The 18,974-nt window shown below is 41.0% G+C and overlaps 1 protein-coding gene across 2 annotated transcripts in view; it reads left to right on the forward strand.

The window, feature by feature from the left end:
* Positions 1-1,907: 1,907 nt before the first annotated feature.
* Positions 1,908-18,974, forward strand: part of nos1apa (nitric oxide synthase 1 (neuronal) adaptor protein a) — a 54,179-nt gene continuing 37,112 nt past the window's right edge. For both annotated transcript variants that reach the window (XM_088313273.1, XM_088313276.1), the window contains exons 1-2: positions 1,908-2,442; positions 2,801-2,872. In XM_088313273.1, coding sequence (XP_088169399.1) covers positions 2,338-2,442; positions 2,801-2,872 — 177 coding nt within the window. In that variant the 5' untranslated portion in view covers positions 1,908-2,337. The remainder of the gene's footprint in view (positions 2,443-2,800; positions 2,873-18,974) is intronic.

Raw genomic sequence — 18,974 nt, forward strand, 5'->3', positions numbered from 1 at the left:
AGCACGACATTAACCGCAGCGCTTAAACAATTTCTAAAGCTGTGGTGTGAAAATGAATTATTGCTGCTCCACTTCCCCTTTCCTTCATGCCTGGGACCACCTTGAGGGGAGTTCTGCATCTTTACTCCCAGGGTGACACAGATGGGCTCTGCCTTATACAACCAGATAACTGCATTATGAAACGATTACGGCTTACAGACGCACATAGCAGCATACAGCATCTGCGGCGCGTACCAATGATATTTTCACTCCACTTCATTCCACGACTGCTTTGCATTTCCAATATCTGAATAAGCGCTGCCACGTAAACATTTGATTATGTTCATTTTGCCAAGTAAACTGTGACTGAAAAGGCAGCCTTTAAAAAAAAAAAGCCAATTTTGCTTCTTTACCCATAAAAGGCTTGGGCCGGCACTGATCGCGTTTTTGATATAATCACTGTACAGCTAATAACTATCACACACTTTTTGTCTTTTCCAGTCAAATAGAGATTATATTGCAGGAGTATGGTTACAATTTTAATGTTTAAGAAGAAATAGTGCAATGCAAAATCATGATTTAAAAATGTAAATATTTTCTTTTATTGAAGCACAAAAACATGTTGAGGCACAGTAACTGTAACTCATCTCCCTGACTGAACCCATTCAAAAATGAACAGAAATGCACTCCCATTCAGAAATGCCAACAAATTGCCATTGAAATTGTTAAGTGAAACGTGCTCCTATCCTCACAGAAAAGTCCCATTCTCCGAGCAAATAAAAAAAAAAGTGGTCTTACGTGAGCTTCTCAAGCCGAGCTTGTACATTTTTTGCTATAGCCTTTCAGGCAACGCTCTTTTCAATGCCAATCCATTTTCCCACTCTCACATTCAAGAGCCTTTTCAAATCATCCAAATAATTCATTAATAGATTCAAAATGTTACTTTAAAGTTTTTTTTCTGCTTGTATTATGAGTATGTATGCAAGATTGGTATATGTGTGCGTTTGATTTCTTGAAACAATGACTGTGCAAACAATGAATGTTGTTTGCTTGCTAGAGTGTGAAAGTAATGATTTTGATTGACGGTGACTCGAAGAACTGAATGTTCGTTACTTTGGGATTATTTTAGTATTTGCACTCAGATCAATTATACATTCATTTTTCAAATACAGTTTCTTTTAAAGGGTGGCAGTGGGGTTTAAGAATTCTGCATCCATGTGAAAATGGTAGAATATTTATAAATGTTGAAGGTTTACCCTCAGTATGGTTGCTCGTAGCTACAGAGCCACAAGGAGTGGCTTTGGTCACCCCTCGCCACCCTGTAGCTGCGCCCCTGAAAGCCATGCATTGAAAAACTAAAATTGAAATTATACAAAAAAATGCCAAATCTACTTTTTTGGGTAAAAGTCCAACTCTCAAAATGTAAATACAAACTCTTTTGTTTTGGCTGTGAAAAAGTTACATATTTAGAGCCAACATTCAATTCAATAAATTACAGATTTGTTCCTGCTGATTCACATTCAATCCCGTTATTTCACATATTGACTATTCCCTCGGTGGATTTCCCACTTTGAACAATCTCAGAATTTTGCAACCTTAGTCAGAAAATGCAATGAAAAAAAAGAGTAACCCGGTGACTGCACGAGCTGCAAACATTGACATGGGACATATCATCGTTATTAAGAAACTTTTTTTTAATATAATTTTGTACTAAAAGGTAATACACGCGTAATACCGTGCTTACTATGGGAATTACCGTCGGGCATAAAGAATCAAAGTTTTCCTCGGAGCTACAGAAGCCACACCTTCGATTGCTGGAAGGGAAAATTCCGGTTCTTCGCGAGCACGTTGGTGCGCGCGTGCAATAAGAGGCGGGCAGGTATCACAAATTGGCCCCTCCTCCAGAGAACCGCGGTGGGTTTGCCCGAATGGAAACCGCTGGAATGGCCGGACGGACGCCTCCAATCGCTCCCTCCCAACGTGCTGGCCCGGGTAAGGGTGGGGGGAAGTCCGGCAAGCACTCCGACGGCAGGCAGGACTCGCCTTAGTTGCACACCCAAAGTAAAACTCGGCCAAAACATATCCGCCTGTGCACGCACGGCGCAGCTTGCGTGTGTTTGGAAAACGTTCAGGCGACTATTTCGAGTATTTGGAGCAAAGCAGTGCTTTCGGGTAGCTGCTGCTGGAAGACGTTTGCGGAGAAGTGGCGGCTGCTGCCGAGGGCGCAGCTACAATGCTGGGACGGACGAAGGCGATGAGGAACATGCACTGACCGGATTTGAAGTTGATTCCTGACCGCCTCGACGCCTCGGTTCTCTTTGACACTTTCTAACCCGATACTGATTGCCGAGTTCGAAAATGCCTGCGAAAAGCAAATACAACCTGGTCGATGATGGGCATGATTTGAGGATCCCGCTACACAACGAGGAAGCCTTCCAACATGGGATCAACTTCGAGGCAAAGGTATGTTTTCAAGTGCAAAAAAAAAAAGTTACATTAGTTATACTTAAGTGTGATTGCACCTCTTCTGCTCTTTAACAAAAAAATAGGTTACTTTTCTTGTGCTTTTCGCCTTTTGTCCAACCTGCAACGAGCCGTGGTCTGGACTGTTCAAATGTTTGTGAGCGGTGTAAACCAGGGAATATATTTAAGGGCTAAATTGCTATTTACACAAGCAACTTGAAAAGTGATTTACATAAATGTAGATAGTGTTTTGAGTTTGCCAAGGCGAATACGAGAATAAGCGCACGATATAAAGTAAAAATGGTTAAATGGAGATTTGATGACTAATCTGTTCCCTTTCGGGGTTGTTTGACATCAGTACATCGGCAGCCTCGATGTGACACGACCGAGCAGCCGAGTGGAGATCGTGGCTGCAATGAGAAGAATAAGGGTAAGCAAACGCTATGCCATTTGCTGGACTTTCTTTCAACTCTGAATATGCAATTGAATATGCTCCTGGCACCAGACCATCTGGAATAATTCAACAGCGCAGTTTCTATTCGTAATATAATATGAGATAATATATATGTATGCATATGTATGTACATGGCGGCACCGTGGACAAACTGGTTAGCACGATGGCCTCACAGTTCAGAGGTGCACAGTTTGATTCCAGGTTCGCCCTTCCTGTGTGGTGTTTGCATGTTCACCCCGTGCCTGCGTGGGTTTTCTCCGGGTACTCCGCTATCCTCCTACATTACAAAGACATGCATCGTAGGTTGATTGAAAACTCTAAATTGTCCGTAGGTGTGAGCGCGCTTGTTTTTTTGTTTTTTTTGTCTTGTGCCCTGCGATTGGCTGGCAACCAGTTCAGGGTGTACCTCACCAACTGCCCAAAGACAGCTGAGGAGGAGAAGCGGCTTAGAAACTGGATGGATGGATGTACGTGTATATATACGCGTGTATATGCTGTGGTCTCGTTGGATAAAGAGTACAATACAATTATATTACTACAGCGTGTGTGAGATTACGATTATATAATGTACGGTGCAGCGCAGTGGCATTTTGAATACATCCATGTTGTGAATATTTAGTTTGACTAAGTAACAGGAAAGACAAACGGTCACAAGAAGTAGCATTCGAGATCGTGTTGTTGATGTGTGCGCAAATGTGGAGAATTAAGACGACAATGAAGCTCCTGGCGGCCGGTTGATGTGCTTTCTCATGCACTTCATCACAGTTTAGAGCATTCCTTTGAAGCAGTGCAGTGGAGTGCAATGTCTCCTGACCCCCAGCTGTGCAAACTAAAGATTTACAGCTTCTTCCAAAACTACACTTTGTGACTGCATGTCTGCCAACTTGGCAACAACTTTGCATCGTTTAAGTGGATTGGTTGCCAGTGGTGTGTGGGTGTCTGACACTCATTTTGATGTGATTTGTTACTTATTTGTGTAAAACATAAAACCTACTCATGCTCACATCATTCCTCCTCATTTTATCTGATCACCCTTTATACCAGGGGTGGGCAAACTTTTTGATTGGCGGGCCACAATGGGTTCTAAAATTTGACACAGGGGCCGGACCAGGAGCAGATGGATGGAGTGTTTTGGCAACCTCATCTCATCGGAGAAAAATTTTTTTTTTTTTTAAATGAAAGTGAACAAAGGCATCAGAACAATATATATGTCTTTTGAAAAAAAACACAGTATTTAGAAAATAAAACATTAACAAGGTTTATTCATTAAATTTTTTTCAACGAGCCACATGTGGCCCCCCGGCCGTAGTTTGCCCACGCCTGATTTATACGTTCAGAGTTTCCAGAAGTCACCCAAGATTCCAAAAGAGGATATTTATAGCTCCCAGTTCCAATCTAATTAAGTTGGCCTTGTCATTTGCCAGATGTGTTGTGCTGTCATGTTATTGTCTGGTGAAGTGCATTCCAGCACAGCAGCCACACTTGCACAAAGAGGCAAAAGGATCCAAATGTTCTTTACACCTTTTTCGAATAGTGCCCGGCACCTCCGAAGTCGACCTCCCAGTGTGCTGCCATGGCAGCTGTTGTCGGCAGGAAAAGGAGCTTTGGTTTGGCTGGTCCACTGTGAAAATGGTCTGACACTAGCCTGACAACACAATAGAGGGAAACCGCAGGAATCTAACTTTGGAAGGAAGATACGCTGGGGGAAAAAAAAGAGTCTATTGGCTTTGCATCAAAAAAGTATGGACATTGGTGGCAAGCATTATAATCATACTCCACGAACATGACTTTGACGTTATTTTGTGCAATGTTCAAGTTGGTGAAACATAATTTGAATGCATGTAAACAAAATCCATCCAGTACCTTGGTACAGATACTGAGATGAAACTACAGGAATAAATCAAATCAAATCAAATAAAGTGGAATAATAGTTGACAGTGATAAAATGTCAGATAATTTGTATTATTAATTCAGGAATGATAATATTAATAATAATACTTTTTAATAAAATAATATATTTTGAACAATTTTAAACGCTCTACAACAGGGGTGGGCAAACTTTTTGATTGGCGGGCCACAATGGGTTCTAAATTTTGACAGCGGGGCCGGACCAGGAGCAGATGGATGAAATGTTTTTGTCATGGTCCGTTCTTGTCATGCCTTGTGTTTGTTATTGTCTGCTCAGCTGACGTGGGGGCGTTCCCTCCAGCACCTGTTCCTGTCTTGTCGTCACGGCTGGAGAGACCGCCCACCTGCCACGCACCTGTTGCCCATTGACTTCAGTGATTACTACGCTACTTAAACGCGCTGCGCTGACGTCTCAGCGTCGGATTATTCCTTTGCTCACGTTCATGACCCAAGTGTTGATTCTCGATTCCTCGTTGTTTGCCTCACGTATTTCTCGATCTCGATCTCGTTTCTAGTTAATGACTCCGCTCTCAGCCTTTGTCCTTCTCGGTCGCGTCCGTTCCTCGATTGGCTTTCCTTATCCTTTGGTGATAAGCGATTTTCGTTCCGTTCTGTTCCTTGCCTTTTGCAAGCGATTTTGGTTTCGTCGTTATTTTCCTGGTGCGGTTTTCCACCAGCGTTTTGTGTTGCACTTTTCGGTATCGCGTGATTGTAGTTATAGTTATAATGTACATAAGAATTTTTGTTGTAATAATAAATACCTTTTTATTAAGAACCCCACTTCTCTGTGCCTGCGTTTGTGGGGTCCCTAAAATGCTTTTCCAGCGGTTCTGGAAAAGCACACCCCGACAGTTTCGGTAACCTCACCTCATCGGAGGAAAAAAAATACATTTAATTTTAATGAAAGTGAATTACAACAATATATATGTCTTTGAAAAACCACAGTATTTAGAAAATAAAACATTCACAAGGTTTATTCATTTAATTTTTTTTAAAGTTCGTCGGGCCGGATTAAACCGTTTAACGTGCCACATGTGGCCCCCGGGCCGTAGTTTGCCCACCCCTGCTCTAGCACATGTGAACACTATTTTATTTAATTCTTGAACACTACTGAACATTTTACATGGATTCAGTCGTTTCCAAAAAGTCACCAAAGGATTTTTTGTGTTGGCAATGTCATGATCATATAAAACTTGGAATACAATATAACTTTTATTTATATAGCGCATTTCACAACAGCTGGTGCTATAATAAAATGCCTTCCATATGGTTTAATATTAATTGGCGGGAAATTAGAATGGAGAGCTTGCTTTTATTCACGCGAATGAGCTAGTGAGGTGTGCGCAGCTCAATAAATTTTCTTTTTTACCAAAAGCCTCACTTTTTCATCCAATGGTACGTATGAAGGTTGTCCATCGTTTGGCACACAGTGCATTGCTCCACAACCAGACAGCTGTTGGAGCTGTATCAGAATCGGTATAACATGGTCAGGATTTCCATCTGACTTGTATTTGTGCACAGTCAGTCAAAGATAGACTGGTAACCTGGCAACCTTTCCTTGTGTTGTCATTGTTCACTGCATGCATGAGTCACCTGTGAGCTGGTTGCTGATAACAATCTAATGCCATTGAAAAGCAGGAAATAGCCACGTTTATCACGATAGTATCTATTTTCATTTAATCAACTAGCCATTCAAAATTGGTCTCGTGGAATTTTTTATTTATTTTTTTATTTTATTTTTTTTTAGAAGAATTTATGCTCGTTTCCAGAGGAAATGCTTTATCACTTGTGGGGCAAAACACGCTGACATGGTGAACCTCCCTTCCTACTGGAAAATTTGAGGGATTTGTTTGGTTGTATCCTCCTGTTTATTAATCATCAATGGAACTACAAGTGGTCTACTGCAACTTTAATTTTCTGATGCCGCATCATATATCTCAAAGAGAATCGAGGCACTGCTGCTTTAATGTTTAGGGTCATGTTGCAGGGTTACATGTTATTTAGTCGGCAGGCGAAGTGGTTAAGCGGGTGTTATTTTAGATTTGTTTGCTTTTTTGTTTGTCCCCTCTCGAGCTGCTTACCTGCATTTTCCAATAAATATCCATCACAGTACATGACAGAGAGGCGTATGTCAAACTCTCCTGTTTCACAGAAAAACAGTTGCGGCATAAAAGGTATTCAAATCCATTCTGCATTTTAGTTGAGTTTAGAAATCTTTAAAAAAATAATTCTAACAAATACTTGGCTGAACGTGCATAAGCCTCGGTGACGCTTTCTCCAAGTGCAGGGAATTGCAGTATATGTTCTGTAAAACTCTGATATTGTCACTAAATGTGTTAATTTGCTGTGCAAAAGAAGTGCAGTAAAAAAATATTCTGTGCATATTTTTTAAAGATTTTAGAGATGCCAATTCAGTATTATGATCATTTTTAGAGAAATGGCAATGGCTGGGAAATACTTTTCAATTCAAATTAAATATACACTCCAAAGACAAGGCAATTAATATTCAAACTGATAATCTGTATTGTTCCTTATGCAATATTCACTCATTTTGAATTTGATGCCTACAACGAGTTCCAAAACAGCTGAAAGTGTGGCTGTAGAGTTGATTTTTCAGTGTTTCCCCAGAGGGAGCGACTGCACTGGGAGCTGCGATGGGCCTCAGCCGTGGTCCTGCCTCATGGGGTCCTTAGTGGCCATATGTGGCTCGTCTTGGGCCACTGCACTGGGGCTCAGCGCCGGTGTCCTGTGGCCGGCGCGGTCTGTCGTCTGATGTCTGCTTCTGGCGCAGACGGCTCACTGAGTTGCTGTTTCCTCACTTGGGTTGTCGGTGCCAAGCCGTAGGTCATTACGTTATTGTTGTTTTTGACTGGCCTGTAGATGAGTGCTTTTTGTGTGTGTGTGTGTATTGACGAGTGGCGAGAGGGGATTGATATGTAAAGCTACGTTTTATTGCAGTAAAAGTGCTTTAGAATCACAATGCCCTTTATTGTCATTGTACTCGGTGTACAACGAGATTGGAGAGCTCCCCCTTCCAGTGCAATATAACAAATAATTGAATTAAATATATAAATTAAATTCATTAAAGATGAAATAATTGCATAAAAAAAAATCTGAAATTAAATAATTAAAACACATTATGCTGCAGTTCTACAAGTTAAGGGTAGGTTTTCCAGTCTGTTAGACTTCGTTTTGATGCAATGTAGCGCCTGCCAGAGGGCAACAGGTTGGAGAGGTGTGAGCTCGGGTGAGTGTTGTCTTTGATGATCTTGTGAGGTCTACTGAGGCACCGGGTGGTCTAGATGTCCGACAGAGAGGGTAGAGGGCAGCCAATAATCCTCTGCGCCTTTTTGACTGTCCTCTGGAGCCTCACTCTGTCTGCCTCAGTGCAGCCGCCTTACCAGGTAGAGACATAGTAAGTCAGCAGGCTCTCGATGGACGAGTGGTAGAAGGGCAGCAAAAGCTTGCTGTCCACGTTGAATTTCTTCAAAAAGATTGATTGATTGAAGGAGTGTCATGGTTCCGATGGCGTCCAGTGAGCTCTCAATAGTGGGCATGCTTGATTGGGAAAATTTGGAATTTTTGTGTAATTAAGTAGACATAAGTCTGCTCAATGATTCAATCGTCAAAAATGTATTGGGATTAAAAAAAAAAAATAACCGCGTATTGTGTCAAATATGTAAATTTCCAAATTTGAGATTCCTTAATTATGAGTGAATTTGGTTGAAAAAATGATCTCGTTTGACGTACAAAACGCAATCTCAATGATTTGAAAAGAAAAATCCTCAGTTTATCTCCAAAAGTTTTCACTTTGTGTCACGTGTTTGTATGTGTTTACTAAATAGTGGTTGCTCATGGTTTTTGTTCGGTTGGTTCTCACCCTATTTTGACTTTGACTCCAACTGAGTCATATTTTTGTAAAGCATGTGTGTGATTTTTTTTTATTTTTTTCATTTTTTGGCTCTTCATCCCTCATTATATGGCTTGCTCTCGTATTTTCTTATTAAAGGTCCATAGTTGAAAGCCTGCAATGTCATACATGGCTCATGACCCTGCCACCCTGCAATTAATTACAGCTCCCCCTCAGTCCCCGATTTAGACTGGTGCTTATTTTTGAAAAGCATGATTTTATGTTTTCAGCAGCCGCTTCCTCACTTGGCTCTTTAACTCCAACTGGCTGTGAGGGAAGTGCTGATGAGGAAGGATGTAAATTGTGTTTATGGGTACTTAAAAAGCAGTTAATGCCTAACTAGCTTCATTGTTCGCTAGATATTTTTGTTAGTTGCTGTTATTTGTGAGCAACATATACACTGATCGTCTGACTGGATCTACATAATTTAACGTAGCTGCTTGCATAATTGTAACAAAATCAGAACATAACGTAATTCAGTCCTGTTGTTATACACCCCTGATTCAAACCAGCAGCAGAGCTTGCTGGCGAGCTGATCATTTGAATCAGGTGTGTTGGAGTATCGCAGAGAGAATATAAAACACAGTCACACCGGACAGTCCGAAATCCGGAAATGAATTCAAATGAACGTCAGCCAAGAGCTTGTACCTCTGAGTTAAAAGTAATGCACATGAAATATTCATATCAGCAATGTCATTTGTTTGCACAAGAGCGTGCTGAGTTTTGAATTTGACCTTTTGAGGATCTGGCCAATAAATATTCAAATTATGATTTGACCTGCAATACGCTAACGTCCAACACAACAAGCTGCCAGAAATACCGAGCATAGTCTGGTAATTACTTTTCTTTTAGAGCAGCTGTGGCCTGAACTTTACGTTGGCTCGGGGCCTAATGCAGATTGAACACCCTCCCTCCCTTGTGAGGTTTAAGAGTATAAATCACCATCAGTGATTGTCACACCTGATGGCTCCGTTTTACATTGACAATGCTTCTTCCCTCCATTCTGTCCTTTGGCCGATCCAATCGCATCTTTACTCACCCGTGCATTGAATCCCCTTTCAGTCACAGCCACTTTGCCTCATGATGTACCTTTGACACAAACAATCTGTTTAACCTGTCAAATTCTCCTGCTTTTCATCCATGGCTGAATTAAACTCGGACTGATTCAGTGTTCCCGTTCTCAGGAAAAAAACGAGTGAAACCATATTGATTCACTCACTGCAGCAATTTGACAAGCGCGTAGAGTGGCGATGTTAAATTAGGCCGCATCCAACCAAGGTATTAACACGAATAAATGCACTTTTAGCTTTACCTCTCATGATCTCTCCCACTTTGCTTCTTTTTCTTGAACACCTCATGAGGGTGTGTTTTCTCTGTGATCTTTATATGGAACATGATGATTTTTTTTTTTTTGCGTTAAACTTTCATCATGGTTGCCAGCCACACATGACAGACACCTGGAGTGTCTTGACATTCCACAGCAATAGCCTAATGTCTACATGTGATGAAAGCAAACACAGAGGCTCCATGGTTTACGACTGTCTCCTCCTACTGTGTTTTATGGTTAAGAATGGCATTTGCGTCCCAAAAAGTTAAAGATTTTATTTAACTTATTTTTATATGCATTGAATTGTTTTTCAAGTAAATATTTACTTCAATTGATTGCTTTATTATGGCGTTAGCTTAAGTTAATGGTAGAAAGGGAGGGGTGTATTTTCATCCAGCGAGATGGCATATTTTAGAAAAGGATGGTTTGCGCCGCTGTGGGGATGAACAGAGCTTTAAATGTGGTGCAGTCACATCTTGCATGGAAACATCTCTATGCGGAAAAGGATGCAGACTTCAGCGCGTGACCGGAGCTTATCACTGCACTCATTAAATGAACTGGTGGTAACGACCCACAGGCGACTTTCTGACCTTATTGACCTCATGTGACTACGCCCACCAAGGATTGTTTGTGTGCCCCCTCCCAGGTGGGAGAATTTAAAAACTATATGAAACATTAACCATGCGTTCAATGATCTACAAAGATTCGGAGAGTTTGATGCTTGCAATTGTCATATTTATGAATAAAATCCGATGACTTTCAGGCAAATTTCCCCAAGGCTCAGAATCTGTCATACTGTGCCCCAATCAGATTCACCCAGATCGCTAGCTGACCACTTTGCCACAGGTTGGTCTGCCAAAGCCCAAAATGGATGCAGCAATGCGTGCGCCTGCATGAAAATGTGGAGACGCGAGCTACGAAAATGCATCTTGTGGTCCGACTTGTGTACAAATTTGGGTCATGCCAGCGACGTAGAGACCCCACATAGATTGAGCACCCACGGAATTAGTTGTCGGCTTATGTCCCATATGATGCTTGACTCAAAGATTAGAGTAGCTAATAGCAATTTCACGCCATTGAAGTAAAATAAGTAAAAAATGACTAATTAGTTGTTTTCAAAAATGAACAAACATTCTAAACAAACTGCACATGATTTATAGTAGAGTTCAAGATTATTGTAAGGACCAAATATACAGAGCCTCTGTTTACCACAAAAGTGTTGGCTGGTGAAATTGTATTACAGAACGGAGGAAAAAAACACACACTGGTCACTGAAATAACTTTTACCTTTAACTTAACCATTTTTTCTGTCTTTTGAGGGAAAAACATCAATCATCAGTGAGACTTCTGCAACTGCCGACAATTCAATTAAATTTTACTTGGAGAGTATAGTGGCAAACCCCAACAGGACTTGTCCAAGGGCACTTGAGTCATTGAGCAGGCCAAGAACCAAACTCATCACTTTTTAAAAGATCAACTGAACCCCACAGGAGCAAGCAATAGGCCATGTGAGAGAGAAAAAAAGGGAGAGACAGATGAGGTATTGTTGTTTTTTTGGCTTCACCTATGGAAGCACGGCCGCCTACTCTTATTAGGCTCATAGAGAGTGATCTTCCTGACCTTCCAGGAACCAGGAACTGCGCCAAAGTAAAAGAGTAACCAAAAATCCTGCAAAAGAAAAAGTATTTATGTTGAAAATACTTGGGGTAATTGATAACAAATGGAAAAGAACAAGCAAACATGAGACAGTGGGTCACACCAGTACGACAAAAATGGCCCAGCTGTCAATCCGACGTTTGACACTCGGCTAAGATGCGCCATTTGCAGTGGGCGTGAGCTCCCGCATCCATCAACATCTGACGGTCTGATATGGTGCTCAGTTTATTGAAAGCGTCCGCATCAATCATTGTCTGACGCTCAGATATGTACAGGTAGTTTGCATTTACTCCCGAGCCGTTTATAAGGATGCCTTCCCCAAACTGAAATTGTCAGCTTCATCTACTGATATCCAAAAGGTTTTTTATTGTTCGCCGTTCCTGAGTGGTTTGAGCTGAGTGTTTTGGGGTTATTATCGCTCCAGAACACCCTGCGCCTGATGCAGCAAAGACCAAGAACATAACAGAGCAACTTGTTTTTGTTGTAGGTGCACATCAGTCTTTAGGAGTGTACGTGGAATGCATTCAATTATCTTTATTAGCCTGCAGTAAGTATGAAAAAAAATATCACCGTATTTACTATAAGCCACTACTTTTTTCCTAGATTTTGAACCATGCGGCTAATACAATGATGCGGCTTTTCTGTGGATTTTTCTTTCTCCGCTAAGGCGCGCTACAGTTCAGAAAATATGCGAAATAAATCTTCATTTTTCTTCTTCTCTGTTTTAATGAGTAAAGTTGTTGCCCTGTTAAAATGCAATGTTTTAACAATCAAAATCGTTCTGTACATGCAGTAAACAACTCATTTTTTAGCCTTGTATATAATATTTTATTTATTTATTTATTTATTTTCCCCAAATGAGTTACTGCGGCTTATATCCGGTGCGCCTTGTAGTCCGGAAAATACCGTAATTACGATTCTTTTTGCAATCCTTGAAATCACAATTATTAAATTTATTTTATCTTAAAATAATTTTTACAAAGGTGTAAATCGTTTTCTTGTATAATAAAAGTAAATTGGAATTTACTTTGCACACACTTTACACTTATGAATTACCCATAGAGCTGTTGCAACTTTTAAATAAACAATTTCAATATAACACTCAAGTTTTGAGTTCAATTATACACACTATAGTATTACACATTGTAAAATGAGTACTATCTCAACAATGTTATCTATATAATAATATATACTGTATATAATAATCATTTTTTACAATTATGCTAATTTTGTAAACATTGAGTGTAATAATCGTAATTGAATTTCGATTAATCGCACAGCCCGAACTTGCAGTTCATGCACGTCCCACTATTTCTCACCCTCGTATTTTTGTGATTGGCTGGCTTCACCTTTCGTGCCACAACCAATATGAAATGAGGTTTGTGATTGGCCGACAGTAGCGTTGCATTGAAGGGCGAGCGTAAAAATGAGCTGTAGGCTACCTGCAGTTTCGAAAAGGGAAAACCTATGTCCTTCATTTTCCGGTTTTCACATCTTGAATTTTCATATCTGCACATGACTTTGATAATGACAAATCTCCAGAACATATTGCGGCTCAACAGTGAGACATGCCAACAGAAATGCACACAGACGCACCAACCCATGCTTGGAACCTCATTTGTGGCCTTTGTGCCCGGGATAGGCTGGTGCAGATTAGATTCCCACAAGTCAAACAAATTCATGCCATTGTTTCACAGTCAAAACAACCTTTATTGGCCAAATATGTAAAACACACAAGGAATTTGTCTTCTACAGTATGAGCTACACAAGTATTGCAGTAACAAGCAACTACGAAAAGCAAAGATATGGCATATAAGGATAGAAAGTCTTTCCGCCATGTAAGTAGACCACATATATTGTGGCAAATTCCAGTTAGTTCAGTGATCAATACGTGCTTTTCAGTCCTGGGAGTGCATCAATAATCTTTCCTAAATATACATATATGTACATGATCAATGAAAAAAACCCACGCTACATTCTTTGTTTCTTCTGTAGCTTTCTGCTTCCAAGACATCTGACTCACGTCATTACTGCCTCATTCCCATCTTTTAGTTCTTCTCCTCCTCCCCTACACGCTTTACTTCAATCTTCTGTCACCCTAATCCGTCTTTCTACCCCCCCACCCCCCCTTTGCAGTCTGCCCCCTTCGCCCTTCCCCCTCCTGCTTTTTATCTGGGATTGCTTCTTGTTCCACTGCCTACGTTGGATTTTTTTTTTTTCCCCATCCCATTCAAATCTTTATCCTTCTCCGTCTTTGTATCATGACGTAGCCTCCCCACAATTTCAATTGTTGCTCATTAGCTTATCCCCCGTGCAAGCTTCCGCTATACTTATCATAGTTACGATTGCTGAGCTGTCACCTCGGAGACTTTTCCACCTACACCAGAGCTTGTGTTTATCCGTTTACCGGCTGGCAAAGCATTTAAATGACACTGCAAAACAGGATATTATGTCTTACAATTATTGCCAATAAAATGTCTTCTTTGGCAAGCATGGGATGCAGTCTTAATTTGGGTCAGTGATCAATATTTGTTTCAATGAAAGAAAAACGATACAATATGTAAGGCAGTAGTTACCGACTTGATAACAAACAGTCTTTCAACGTGTTAAATTTTATTGACAAGCTCAGATAATTGTGCTGTTCCATTTGGCAATATCTTTTTTGCTCAGAATTATTTGGTCTCTCTCAGCAACAGTCATCTGCTTCCAAGCTTGACCTGGGAGCTACCCTCATCAATCAGTTTCTGGTCCTGTGCATTATCTCGTCACTGCAACGATTTCCGCCTCCTAGCTCCCTTCCGTGGAGGCATCTCAATCTTGTGTAACTTTCTTTCTGAATCGAATGTAACTTTCAAAGAGGGCCGGCGCCTTTAACTAAAGTACATTCCGTTCCAATTTTGTTTGTATGAAATGAAATAGCAGCGTGGCGATTTCGCCAACCCTTATCAGACAGTGTGCTGAGCTAGCCTAAACCTCATTCAGGAGAGAGTGTGGACTGAGTTGTGCCTGAGTCACCTTGAAGCTAGATGCGATGGAAACTGTCCAACCAGTCACCGTCAGACAGGTCAGGTAAATCTACCGGGCGCTTTTTTTTCAAAGCAGTTCCTAGCGCAAGATTGTAACAACTTTGCGGCACTACTGGGGAGTTGAAATTCAAAATCCTGCAACGGGAACAAATGAATGTCTCTATGTGGAAACGAGTGATAAACGGATAATGGGCATCGTCCTTTTTAATAACTTTCAAAGCCGATAAATTAAAAGATGGTTTATTTTGGTTCGCTGCAGCACACTTTGCTCTCTCTCTGCTGTGCTGGTGGCCCTGCCTGCAGAAGCAGATTCCCACCCACGGCACCATCTGATTGCTTCCTGGTGCAGTGGGTAGCAGCCAATCAGCAGTAAGCTGCCTATTAGGACTCACTCACACTACAACAGACTTTTCAGAAATTTTAATACATTTCAGTCGACTGCAACTCACAACTAATAGAAAACTATTGATGACCTCTAATAATCGGTATCGGCCCTGAAAAAAAGCATATCGGTCTATAACTAGTGTAAACATAAATTAGGGACAAATCACAGGGTTCTCTTCTAAATGAAACTTTTTCACATCAATTTGAAGTTGCCCAAGTGTCGTTAACAGCTTGGCATAGTTTGAAGGGATTAAATGTAGTGCACGTGATTGTTATGCTAATAACGGACTTTCCGTAATGAATATGACGTTAACTTACATCATCATCGTATTCTTTACATATTCTAATGCTGATTCTGTCTTGCAGCTGTAACAGCAATCACACTGGCTGCCGTATTCTCTTTATGTACATAATAATTGGACTACCCCGAGGGATTATCGCAGCCCCGATGCTAGTAGTGCTCCAAATGATTCCCAAGGCTTTTAGATCAGGGCGGATGAAAGAGAGTTCAAGAAATTGCATGATAGGGCGATAGTGTTCCTGTGCGTGTGTGTGTGTGTGTTTTGGTCGTGGGAGAGCGTGGGATGGAATAATGTTGCCTTCCATTATGGTTTTAATAGAACCTTTTCCTCTTCACGGACACTTCAATTAAGCTGTATGCTGCGGCTGTTAGCCTCTCTTTCGGCACTGCCACATTGTAGAGAAACTTTTCGAGTTCACCTAACCTGCAAATGCTGTTCGCTCGATAATACTTTAGCTGTACGTGTAATATATATGCCCTGTGAGAGGCTGTCAAGCAGTCCAGGGTCTACCCCCGCCTCGGCCCCAATGACAGCTGGGATGAGCGTGAGCTCATCCGCGACCCTAAAGAGGAAGAGAAGATGGTTGGATGTAGTGTCTGTATATCGTCAAACAGAGGTTTCTTTCTTAATCTCTGTTTTATTATTGTGTATGTCCAGTTCTTTATGTTTTCGTTCGATGTCGATTAGTGTACCCATTTGAAACATCCAACTAGCGTCATGAAGTGAGACCATTTTTTTCAGCTGTTTTTTTTTTTTAAACAGTAGTTTTGAATTTGTTAAGCACTGTTGTGCCCTGCTAAGGCTAGTGAAAAGTGTGCTCTAACTGTACGCATGGCTGAGATTTTCTGTTTTTTGCTCTTTTTGCGTTTGCACCGTTGTGGGTGTGAACACAGTCGACAATGGAAGCAACTTGAATTTGGTGCAGGAGAGGTGCATGGGCTACATGGCTGGAGTTCATGCTGGAGGTCGACGCGTGAAAAGCACGTTTATAAAGAACTGCAAGAAGATGGCCTCTTGTGGATGATTTAAGGTTGTGAATGAAGTGTGCATGTGGAGACCGCCTCCCACCCTGATTGTTCATTTGCCACATCCAAGGGGGTGATTTGAAGAAATATATTAAAGATGATAATAATCCTGATTTTTTTGCAAATTAGTGTTGCTCATCTGTCCTCAGTTCGTCATTGCACAAAATGCACGCAACAAGGGTGTACGGGTAAAAAAAAAAAAAAAAAAAACTTGCGGAAAATGTGGAAATTCAGGGTAATATGGCTTGTCCAGCAAAGTGGCCTTGCACAGCAGCAAGATGAAATTGCATCAGGATGTCTCTCATCCTCTGCATTTGAGAAACACCCCAGGGGCGGCTTCAGACCCCAACTGCACTTGGGTTATCCTCCGCATACGTTCCAGAGCTTTGTGGAACGGACCGAGTTAAGCTGGCTGATTTGCGACTGTCACTCATGGCCGATGGCAGTTGTGTAATGGTTTCCAAATTGCAAGTTTCAAAAATACAGCAAGGGTATCCATGATGGATGGATGACAAGCAGCCGTGCTTTGATGAAACTGAGCTTTGTGAATGCATGTTGTCTCCTTTTATCTTACCTCGTTGGGACACAAGCATTTATTGGTGTAGTTTATTTCCCCTCTACAGCAGTGATTCCCAACTTATTCCCAACCACAATTTATTGCCGTACGTATTTTAAGTCCTAAAAATTTCATGGCACACCACCAAGCAAAAATGTCACAAAAAGTGGCTAGACGTTACATACTTCCTGCCATCTAATGGAAGATAATTTATTTGTTCTGTCTGTCTTTATAAGTCACTGACATATATGGATGAACAAAGATATTTATTTATAAATACTCGTTTCGCCCATTAAGTAAAACTTGATCATTTCCTTCGGAACGCCTTAAGAGCTCTCACTGTTCAGTTGTATCGGGAATGTTTTGGTTTAACGCAGAATGCTTATGTTGTCATTGTCAACATTACTTCTCACCGTTCTTTTGGATGTTAAACTGAAGGATAGCTTCGATGTAGTCTGCGTGATTGTTTGTGCTTGTGTGTGTTATTTCAGGAAGGGAAGTTTAGGGGGGGGGAAATGGAAGAACAATACATGTGCATAGCCTGCCCATTTAGTCACGCGTGGTCGTCTCACGTATGAACTTCTTCATTTTGTTTTTGTCCATCACCACACCTGTTACTTTAACGTGAACTCGACACTGTCTGCAACATATTTGCATGTGTATTAATGATAGTCATGTCGGCATATTTTTTTAAATTTTTTTTTTGAGGAAAATCCATTTTCATATAGTTACTCTTCATTCAAATACTGAGACTTCTAAAGGGTTGCTGGACTTTTCAGAACATAAATTATTGACTGCTGGTTTTAAAATGATTAAAAAGGGAGTTTTTGAAGGGGGTCAGCAGCAAGACTATTATGTTAATTAAATTCTTAGAGGGATTGGAAAGTTATGTAGCTAAATGCGGCTTTTTAAAATTAACTGAATACTCACTCCCTCCAGGCTGCAGTTGGGATTTTTGTTTTTGTTGTAAACTGTATTTCTCATGATACACGACTGTCACAGAGATACGCTTCTGGGCGTCTGGTATGTTATGGTAGCTGCGCCACTACAAGCTACTAATCCGCCGTCTCACCAGGGACTCAAGATAATTTGTCCCAATGAGGGATTATCTTCCGGCCACTGCCCATGTCAGATCAACCAGACAAAGTGGCTGGCCGGTGTGACTTTAGGGATCTCAGATCTACAATGAAACCTTGTTCTTAAGGTGTATCTATTCGTTATTTGCTCATGATTACACTTATTATACTTTATATTAGGCTGAATGATTTATAGTTTTCTTCACATCCAACATATCGGCAACGACAAAGCACCATGCTCAAGGGCATCACTTCTTATGCGCAAACAGGGCAGCGCTCTTTATACAAGGAATGACACTGGCTTTCAAAATAAAAGCTTTTTTTTCACCTTTTATTTTGACTTCATAACAACCTAACGAAGGTTCAGTTTTGTTCTCTAGAGGCACCAGAAATCGCAGCTATTGGTTACCAGAATTCCACTCTCCCACCAAAATGATAGGAACGATACCAGATTCTATGAGATGGTGCTGGCTGTAATATTGGAAAAATCAATTTCAGTAGATGATTCAGATAACGTGATACATTGGCTCTGCGTAACCTCTGTTGGTTTCTCCCTCCTCGAGGGTGAGGCACAAATGTGTGTTCCGTATCTGTCCATCATTACTTGTAAGGGCTCACACTATTTTTTTTGTTCACTGAGAGTCATACTTATTCCAACACTTTCTCCTAACGCCATCCGTCTGTTATCTGAACCGCTTAACCTTAGGAGGTGTCTTTGTTCATTCAGTTGCGGCAGAGTAAGGAAGAGCTCCTACAGGTTTGATCATTTCTGAATTTGAGAGAACTTCTTAAGTGCGTAACATTGCAACCTGATACTAAAATATTTACAAGACTTGGATTCAGAGCGGTTTGCTGGTTGCTGTCACGATGCGCAGAACTTCTGTTGAAGATGAAGCTTTTTGTCCGTC

This window comes from Idiotropiscis lumnitzeri, chromosome 13, assembly GCF_059441095.1.
Source record: "Idiotropiscis lumnitzeri isolate Australia: NSW breed Sydney's pygmy pipehorse chromosome 13, RoL_Ilum_1.0, whole genome shotgun sequence".
NCBI lineage: Eukaryota > Metazoa > Chordata > Actinopteri > Syngnathiformes > Syngnathidae > Idiotropiscis > Idiotropiscis lumnitzeri.